This window comes from Carlito syrichta, unplaced genomic scaffold (assembly GCF_000164805.1).
Source record: "Carlito syrichta isolate Samal-C Ts95f unplaced genomic scaffold, Tarsius_syrichta-2.0.1 Scaffold309784, whole genome shotgun sequence".
NCBI classification, from domain to species: Eukaryota; Metazoa; Chordata; class Mammalia; order Primates; family Tarsiidae; genus Carlito; species Carlito syrichta.
In genome coordinates, this window is record NW_007253880.1 from 1,203,508 (window position 1) to 1,213,568 (window position 10,061).

At 47.2% G+C, this 10,061-nt stretch overlaps 1 protein-coding gene across 6 annotated transcripts in view; it reads left to right on the forward strand.

Moving 5' to 3' along the window:
• TBC1D1 (TBC1 domain family member 1) overlaps window positions 1-7,461 on the forward strand; it is a 246,921-nt gene extending 239,460 nt beyond the window's left edge. For 4 of the 6 annotated variants that reach the window (XM_021717489.1, XM_021717490.1, XM_021717493.1 and 1 more), the window contains 2 exons: window positions 2,865-3,038; window positions 6,949-7,461. In XM_021717489.1, coding sequence (XP_021573164.1) covers window positions 2,865-3,038; window positions 6,949-7,128 — 354 coding nt within the window. In that variant the 3' untranslated portion in view covers window positions 7,129-7,461. The remainder of the gene's footprint in view (window positions 1-2,864; window positions 3,039-6,948) is intronic. The other 2 variants (XM_021717491.1, XM_021717492.1) reach the window with 1 other exon arrangement.
• Window positions 7,462-10,061: the final 2,600 nt, after the last annotated feature.

Here is a 10,061-nt window from a genome sequence, read left to right on the forward strand (position 1 = left end):
ATTAAATGAAAAGGGTGGAGTGGGAAATTTTATGTTGCTTTTGTTTACGACTAGGAAAACGTGCTTATAGGTGAAAAAAAAAAAAAGGTAAATGGAAGCATAACCAAAAGATAGAAATTGTCTTGGTAATTTTTCTTTTACTTTCAAACTTCCCATAATATAGCTCTGTTGCTTCTAAAACTTAAAAAAAAAAAGTTTATCTTTTTGGCAAAACATTGAAAATACAGACATGGATAATTCCTGCTTTGGCAAGTAGAAAAGAATGCTTGCTTTTCTTCAGCTCCCAAATTCTGGAACCTGCCTGAAAACCTTGGAGAAACTAGGAACTGGGATGATGGCAAGGTTCTGGGGCCTCATTCCTTAGCGGAACAGCTCTGAGATGAACCAGGAAGAAGATGCCAGCCAGTTCCTGTGGCAGAGGGGTGGGGGGGGGTCATGTGCCGGGCAGCTTTGTGAGCCACCCAGTGCTCAGGGAATGACTTAGGCAAGACCCAGCCGGAGCCCGGCACATCCCAGCGTCTCCCAGCCCATGGAGGGAGGGGGACCTACCCTTGACCAGCCTCATGAACGATTCAGACAAGAAATGGAAACACTTGACTGTGTGTCCTGCCTTCCCATCAACACCTGGGTTTTTAAACATTCTTTTTTGTTCATCAGTTTTGCTCTGCGACAACATACTGCAGTGTTAGGCTTCATCTTAGGCCTTCCAGCTCTTTCTCTGGCTAACCGCGGGTACTGGCAGTGGGTCACTTGTGCCCTCTAAGTGCAAGGGCAGGCCCCTCCTGTCTTCTGTCCCTTCCCCTAGTAATCAGCCCAAAGGCTGAAAGCATTATTCGGGGACAAAGTTTCTCCTTTACCACCAGACGCTTACTGCCACGGCTTGGGATGAGCTCAGGGCCATCACTGCACATTTGAGGCCTGTACGTGTTTTTTCAGCAGTCAGGAGATAAAAATGCAATTAAACATAGGTGATAACGACTGGGATGCTTCCTAGCGATTCATGGAGGCCTTCAAGGTGATGGCTTTGGGCGAGCCTAGCTGAGAGCCATTAACAGCATCAGTCTGTATAACGGGTTTTCCAGGCTAGGAGATCATTTAAAAGAGATCTTTGTGGAAGAAAAAAAAGGAATTGTCTGCACAACGCGCTTTCAGCACCATATTTGTAATGACACGCCAGTGCCAAGCAATCTCAGCTTTCACATTTGTGGTTTTTACTTTGCGCCGACGGTTCCAGAGTCCCCTGATGTGGCGTCCATTGGTGACAGTTTTGCTGAGGTGTGAAGTTGAAGCAAGAGGATTTCCTGACAGGTGCTTGGAGGCAGATCCCTTAGCTCAGGGAGCGCCCATTCAACTCTCCAGGCCTGTGCTGGAAACATCTGTGGCTTGACTCTCTTAATTCTCACAGCCATTGAGAGGCAGGTGTGATTAACCCCACGTGGGAGGCCAGAAACTGAGGCTGGAGGAGGTTAAGTAGTGTGCTTAGGCATTCCGAGAGTTGCCAGTGAAACCCTGATTTTAGGACTGATTCAAAGCCTCTGAGTCAGTCACCCCAGCTGTAAAAGGAGGGTGACAATCCCTGCTGACCCTACAGTCACTCTGAGTGACAAAAGAATCAGTTCCAAACAGTAAACTATTCTCCCTCTCTCTCTCTCTGTCCCCCTCACTCACCCCCATCCCACAAATTGGATGTATTTTAGTTTTGAGGCCACAGAATTCAAACGAAAACCAGTAAGCTGAAAAATGAATCCCAAGGAAGAAAAACGAAATAAGATTGTTAGGATGGTGAGAAAGTAAATGTGGCTTCTGAAAACTGATATCTGGGAAGACATACCCGTTTGAATGCTAAGGGGTGTCATCTGAAGAGGGTTTTTTTCTTACGTTTTCATAGTGTTGAGAATGCAGGAGAGGCAGCTTCTGCACTTGTCAAGTCTAACCTCATTTTCTGAATGTATGTTCTGGTCTAGCGGGCTTTGTTGAGATGATCTCAGCCTGGTGCCTTCTCAGACTCACCAGATAGACACTGGGGCTTCACCGCAGTGCTGAGCGGCCCACCCCTGAAGGGCGACCCCACAGAAACTACTGGAAATACAGGAAATGCCTTGGATGGCAGCGTCTGTGTTCTGACTCCTCCTCCCACCCTGCCGTCCTCACCGAGAGAAAGTGCAGGCCCTGAAAGCTTGAGTCACTTGTGCACACTGGGTTGTTTTCCACACGTGTGGTGTTTTCGTCACTGTTGCTATTATGGGAAGGAAGACAACCCGGGCATTGTTTCATATTCACTCATCTTTGTGGGTGACATTTGGGTTTTGGCTCATCTCTGCATATCTTGGTGCAAAGGAAGGTTATTTAATACACAGTCCCATTACTTAACTGCTCTTGTCACTCTGAAGACCCAGTTGAACTACCATTAAACTTTGACTCGGTGACTGTGCAAATAGGGCTGTGTTTCCTCTGTTTGTTTGTTTCTCGTTTAAACCCGTAGTTGATGCAGCCAACCTAATCGAATTTTCAGAGAAAAGAAATAATTGCCGAAATAAGGACTAAAAAGAAATTTGTGTCTTTTGAAAAATGAGGTTTTAGTTTTTGGAAGATGAGTCTCAGAAATCCCCACTTACTGTTACCTTGGATTTATTTCTAGGTGTTTCTTATATCCTTTCTTCCTGAGTAAAATGATTACCTTCTCAGTGCATAGAGTTTTCCTTATCACTTCTAGTGTCAGGTGTAATGCTGAGCATAGAGGAGGAACTTTGTGGGTGCTTGTTGACATGATCATGTGCACCTGCCTGTACACGCGTGCACACCTGTGTGTATGTGTGCGCAAGTTTTTTCTCCTTTGCAGTGCCCAACTTTTCCTTCTATCACAGGTGTTTGAGATGGACATCGCTAAGCAGCTACAGGCTTATGAAGTCGAGTACCACGTGCTTCAAGAAGAACTTATCGACTCCTCTCCTCTCAGTGACAACCAAAGAATGGATAAATTGGAGAAAACCAACAGCAGCTTACGCAAACAGAACCTTGACCTTCTCGAACAATTGCAGGTAAAGCATGTTTATAAAGCGGCTTCCTGAACCGCAAGTACAGAGTAGTTCATTAACTCACCAAAGGCAACGGCAGGCTGGGCTTTCCCATGACCGGAGGACCTTTCTCGCCCTGATCTGTTTATAGTTGGGATCAAAGGGATCCCAGGAGAATAGGTCCCTTTCATTGAGGAGCAGATTTTCCTGTGCTAAGGTCAGACAGTCCGGGAGCTTTCTGAGGAGCTGTTTCTGCACTCACCCTTTTAGGCCCGGAGATGAACTTGGCTTCAGGATGCTGTGGCACGTCAGCTGAATGCCAGCAATTGTGCTTTGAGTAGCAATGGGAGAACCGAGGGCTTTGACTTCTTGAACGACACCAGCTAGGTCCACGGAGGGACAGCCTGGGAGGCTCTGGTTTATTTTGTTGGGTGGGTTTCATATTGACCCAGAAACCCACCCAACAAAATAAACCAGAGCAGATGATTATTTGTGAGTCCTTGGTGTGAATACAAAGATTTGATTAACGAAGAGCTCAGTTGTCCCCTCTAGAAACTTCCATCTCAACATGGATGTGTAAGGCTGGTCGGTGAGAGGGGCAAACACTGAGGGATGATCCAGAGACCCAACCGGGCCAGCTGTGGTGTTAACCTCACGTACTCTGTCACCCAGACACTGCTGCCCCGCTCTATCCTGATGCCCTTATCTGTGGGACAGGGACAAAAAGAACACCTCACTATATGGTGCAGCACCTTTTTCAAACAGCTGGCATACAGCAACCATACGTGCCACTTTCATAATGCCACACGTGAGTGGTACTGCTGTCAATGTTAGGGAGTTGTCTTAAAGGTGTTTTAAAAAATTGTTTTTGAGTTGCTTTGGAGAAAAATACATATTTTCCCCCCAAAATACATATTTTCTGGTGTTCTGGGCAGTCATTAGAATAAGCTCTCCATTCTGATCTAAGTCTCTGATTTTCTTCCATAGAAAGTTGCGCTTTGCAGATGCAAGCTTGGTGTAGAAAGACCAGCACTCCAAGCCTAGTGAATCAAGCTGTCTGCCACACGTGCCTCCCAGTGGACATTTATCCCACCGACCCTAGCAGATAGAGACAGGAGAAGAACAAAGACCACATGCTTTTCCTACCCAGTCCTAACGCCACTCACATTCTGAATTTCCTATTTTCCCTAAGATTGAGATGCCCTAACTTAATCCACGCCTGTATGCCATTTCCCCTGGAAGTCTCAGCTGTCACCTGAAGGAGTCCCAAGGGGACAAAGAGCCTCCCCTGCCCCGTGAGGAGGGTACCCAGTGTAGGTGGTCATTTTAAACAGCTTCCGAGCCAACAGTAGGTCCCTGAAGTATAATGTGATGGAAACACAGCTAACAAAGCCCATATTTGCATTTGAAGCCTTTGACTTGTTAAGATAGGCGACACTCAAATACAAGGTTCATTTTGTTGGGTGAATGCCCATGTGGGTTTTTGGTGACAGGAGGCAGAAAGCAGTGTTATGCTGCTGCTGGGATACTATGTCCCTTTTGTGAAGACAGGGAGTTGTGAAAAGCTCCAACAGCTGCATTCCTCACAAAAGGCATCGGCCAGTAATTGGTAATAGCCGATATTCTACCCGGAATGGTCATTCTCCTGGCCAAGGGTTCCTATACTTCTGGAAGGATCCTTCAGGACTGCAGTCTATGCCAGCCCACCAGGGTTTCCTGAGTCCTTGCAGTGCACTGCAGCTCTCAAAGGGTCGAGACTGGGTGTGTTGTGTTGACATGTGGCTTTCAGATGTAGTTTTTTCCTTATTCTGTATGCATCTCATATGTGAGAATCATGCCTCTTCTTTGTACGGTTTTCAGAGGCTGTCCAAGGAAAGGTGTTCAATACAGTACTGAATTTTTGTACTTTTTATTTTTTGCAACATATCCGAATTGACCTATTTTCTAGCTTTGATCTGTTGATAAAGTTGTTAGACATAGCAAAGCACCATTTATTTTCTTGTTGAACACATGAGAACATTGTCTGGAAGTTGGAGGTCAAACTCTTCCACTGTTCTTTTCAGCAGTATATCAGGTGATTACATGGATATGCCAGGTGGTGCCATGTAATAACACACATAGGTCTTTCCTAGTAACCCATGTGAGTCATTGATGCCCACGCTGCGTAGGAGCCCTGGGAGGCGGGACCATGCATGAAAGATAAGATGTGCTTTCTTCTCTAAAAGAGTATCCATCTCATGAAGGAGACCTGACATCTGTGCAGAATAGTATAATCATTATTTGCGAGTCCTTGGTGCAAATACAAAGATTTGATTAATGAAGGGCTTAATTGTCCCCTCTAGAAACTTCCATCTCAGCATGGATGCAGAAGACTGGAGGAGGAGGGGGACAAGCACTGAGGCGTGATCCTGAGACCCGGCCATGCCACCCCTCACACACACTGTCACCTGGGCACTGCTGACCCTCTCTGTCCTGTTCTGTGTGATAAGGACAAAAAGAATACCTCACTGCATAGTGCAGCTTCTATTTGACCACGCAAATTAGCTCATTTATTAACTCAGCCACAGGGAGCACCTGGGAATGCAGGGGACTTCAAAGGGGTGAGGGTGGGGCCTGACCCCCACCTGGACAATGGGTAGGATTTTGAGGATCAGAGAGCACTCCTTGGAGGCATCCAGCAAGCGTGATCACCCCTTGCCCATAAGCCCACAAACTGAGGCTTCCAGTCCTCTCTTCTTCTACTGCAGTGTTCCAGTGGCCCAGAGCTACTTTGAGTCACAAATGATCTGTCAGGCACAAGTGTTGTCTTGTTCCAAACACTGTTTTCCTTGTTTAAAAAATGAGGAAAAAAATGTCCCGTTTTTCCCCACCTAAAATCAATGGGCGCATATACAGGGCTGGACTGCATTCATGAGATAAATCAGCCCCTTCCTGACCCAGTGACCAGAGCACTCCAGGACACAGCTGTGAACCGAGGGGTGGGCCAGGCCAGAAAGGCCTCAGGGACGTCAGTGTGAATGTAGGAGTTTCTGCAGTTTTCTCAGGGAGCCCCTCAAGCTCACTAGCGCTGATGCACTTGTTACCTAGGTAGCCTGCCCTGGTGGATTAGAGAGGAAGGGACAGCTACTAGAGAGAAGCATCTAGAAGTTCTCCTTAACTGCATGAATTGTGTGTGAGTTGCTGAGGCTGTAAGCTGAGGGAGAGCCTGCTCCTCCTCTGTGGGGTGGGCCTGAGGGTACCGCTTATATCTGCGGGTGGGGGTGACACATCGGTGAGACAGGACACATGAACCTCTTAACAGAATGCTTGGACATTCTAAAGACTCCATGTGTGTTCTGGGAAAAATGCCCATGTTTCCTGACCTAGTAATGTCTTGCTACTCTAAGGGAAATAAAGAAAAGGAATTTCAGACTGGAGAACTGTTACCACTTGGGCCTTTACCTAGAAACCATCTTGAGTGTTTATCAGTCTAAAATCAATTTGTGCATGTGGGTATATGTGTGAGTCAAAATAGGCCAGGCTTTGCTTCAGTAACAAATACAACTCCTCACCTCACTGGTTTTGTGTCCCTGAATGCCACCTCTTTCCCTGGGACCTTCTTTGCTCATGTCAGAGCTGTCCTTCCTGTGGTGGTGATGGGAGAGGGGTTGTTCCTCTGCATTGTAATGCTACCAGCTTAACATCCGGCTTCCCGGGTTGTCACAGCAGGGGAAGAAACTGCTGGTGCATCTCCGGTATCTTTAAGGGCCTGGCCCACCTGCAAGGGAAGCTGGGAAATGTCTTCCCATGCAGCCAGACCTGATAATAAACCCTAGACTCGGCTCTGCCAAGACAGGGCTCAAGAGTGCTCCCAAGACTGCACTTTGAGGGGACGGTGGGCCCCGCCTGTGTCATCTTGGGCAGTTGTGTTCTCATGTCTTCATTTATTCTCCAGGTGGCAAATGGGAGGATCCAAAGCCTTGAGGCCGCTGTCAAGAAGCTCCTGGCCAGTGAGAGCAAACTGAGGCAGGCCACACAGACCCTGGAGCTAGAGCGCTCGGCCCTGCTGCAGACGGTAGAGGCCCTGCAGAGGCAGAGCGCAGAGGCCGGTGGCCAGGAGCCTGACCCTGTGTAGCCTGGGCCCTCGGGCGACTGACCGCACTGCAGGGGAGACTGTGATGCCTTCCCACACTGTCCAGGCCTTAACGAGAGGGACAGAAGATGCTAGAGGCAGAGAAGAAAGCGTGACGCGTGCTTCTCAGGGAGGACACGGGCTCGCCGGGCTGCAGATGTGTGAGAATTCGGACTTGCGTTCAGGGCGAGTGTCCCAGCATTGTTGTTGTTATTGTTGTTGTTTTTGTTGTTGTTTTTAGGTTCTCTGTCGTCCCTTCTCCAGTTCTGACGACTGTATGCAGTAGCTTTAGGTGGCACAGATATGAATAAATGCACCTTTGTGTTTTCTTGTTGATTCCGCTTTCAGTATCACTGTGTTTGCAAAGAGAATTCATGACACTGTGGAAGGTCAAAGTCAGAAGGGCTCAAGATGGTTCCTCAGGCAAAGGTGTGGTCCATCATTCTTCCAAAGAAGGTCCACAACCAACCCTCAGTGTCACTGGTCAGATGCAGCTGGGTCTTGTCCATTCTTGTAAGGGAAACCTAAGGTGATTCCTGGCAAGTGTGGAAAGTGATTTACTGAAATTGGACATCTTGATCACTATCAGGTGAACTTGACCACTATCCTTGGTATTTAAGGAAGTTTTTCTTTAAAAAAAGTAGTGTTTCTATACATTTTGCTCATCACATAAGTATAGTTCCCCAAAGATAAATGTTTTATGGAAAAATCACCGGTTTTTAAAACCTACCAGGTATTGCTGGAGTGTGAGCTGCAGTTGTGGGCTCTGAGATACTTATTTCTTTGTAGTAGTTTCAAGCCCACACTACAGAGCCATATATTTATTTTTACCTGTCGTATGACATCATGCAACCAATGTCCTTTGAAAATCTGATTCTTGCAGAAGGAGCAGGACACATCAAGACATTAAGGGGTAGCCCAAAATCCTGGGAGTTCTTGTTTTGTTTGTTTTGTTTTTGAGTCAGAGTCTCATTCTATCTCCCAGGCTGGAGCACAGTGGCACACTCATGGCCACCTCAGCCTCAACTGGCTGGGCTCAGGTGATCCTTCCACCTCAGCCTTCCAAGTAGCCGGAACTATAGGCGTGTGCCACCACGCCTGGCTAATATTTTGATTTTTATTGTAGAGACGAGGTCTCGCCAAGTTGCCCAAGCTGGTCTCAAACCCTGGGCTCAGGCAATCCTCTTGCCTCCACCTCCCAAAGAGCTAGGATTACACATGTGAACCACCTCATGATTCTGGGACTTTCAAAAAGATCAGGATGAAACTCCATCAGATATATGAGAGCTGACAGTTTTTCAGAAGTAGAACACATATTTTGAACTTGACTTGCACACAGTGACTCCACTCCTTCAAAACACTGAGTACCCTATGCCTTCAACAAGCGAAACACTGCTCATGGTCGCCCTGGATTTGGCTGGTCACTGTGGGAGGCCTCTCCGATGTGTTCTTAGAACGCATTGTTTTCTTACAAAGGCTAGGTTAGAAAAGAACTGTGCAGACATAGGTTGCTTCTGGTCTTTTCTCTGTAATCATTACCACATCTTCCATTCCACGGGAGGCTCTTTTGACGCTCTCAGTGGTGGGTTCTCTTAAGCTGGGGTTGAAAGGAGAGATTGTGGTACTTAAAAGTCATTATGACTCTCCCCGGCCATTCCAAAGTGCGGCCTCTGGTGCCGAAACAGTTGGTCATCTCTGAGCCGCCTCCTAATTCCTGGGTCAGGTCAGATCCCTCGTTCCCATCATAAACCAAGATGATGAGTCCAGGAGACTGGATCCCTGAGTGGTTCCACCGATGTCACTTAGAGGAGTTAATATTAGAGGGCTTCTTTTCACATCATGGTTTACTGTTTGAATGTTTAATAATATTGAATTTTGGACATCTTATTACTCAAAAACATTGACTCTGCATTGAACAAGAAGCAAGAAAGCAATAAAACAAGAAATAATTCATGCCCATGTTTTTATGGTGTTTGTTTGTTTCACTTTGGATTTTTGCTTTTACGCTGGGGAGTAAAAGAATGCCCCAGGATACCTGTAGGTCTAAGTATACACATTACCTAACCATCAGAGAGATTTTGAGATACTGGGTCAGCTTCCAGTATTGCCACCCAAGTGTTTATGATGTTGTCACATCTCTACACAAGGTGTGAATGTTACCACTGACCAGAGGAGCTCTGTCAATTGTGCCTGACAGGGAGTGTGCTTACAAGATTGCATTGGGCGGAAAGGACTGTTGACATGAGCCTGTGGGTATAGGCTGGGTGTGACCTCAGCCTGGGGCTTAGCAAAACCCAAAGAGGCAACTCATGAGGATTCTTAGCCCACATTTTTCAGTCGACTTTCGTGTTAGTTTCCTCATAACACACAACCATATATGCACACATGCGTGCACTTGGAAGTTCTTTCCTTTGATGCCATGTATGCCTCTTACGCAAGGCATTATGACCCCTTGCGAAGCGCACAGCCCCCTAGAACATGGAGGAGACTCTTCAGCGTGCACACTCAGTATGGCTTCCTCCCAGAGTTGCATGTAAGCGGAACGACAGTGTCGGTTTGGGGATCTGTGTGTCTGGTTAGTTGGGTGAATTGGGAGGAGAGTTGCTCTGAGTGTTATGGGATACTGGATTTTGTTACAGAACTAGGTCAAGCACAGCTGTGTGAAGAGCTGCAGAAGAGAAGGCTCAAAAGGAGATGTGAATCCAGAGAAATGACCAGATCAGCCTTCCGAGACTCAGAGCACAAGTCTGCTGCTGATGTGAGCAGGCGACATGTGGGGAGCTCCGTGGGAGGCTGTCACGGCCACAGTGACCACCCCTATGGGCCTGCAGCCAGTGGTGGGCCTGGGGCCACAGGTCAGGAAAGAAGAGCTAGACTTGAAGCAGAGGGGAATGAGAACAAGCCGAGGAATGAGGACACCCTGCACACTGTAGTGC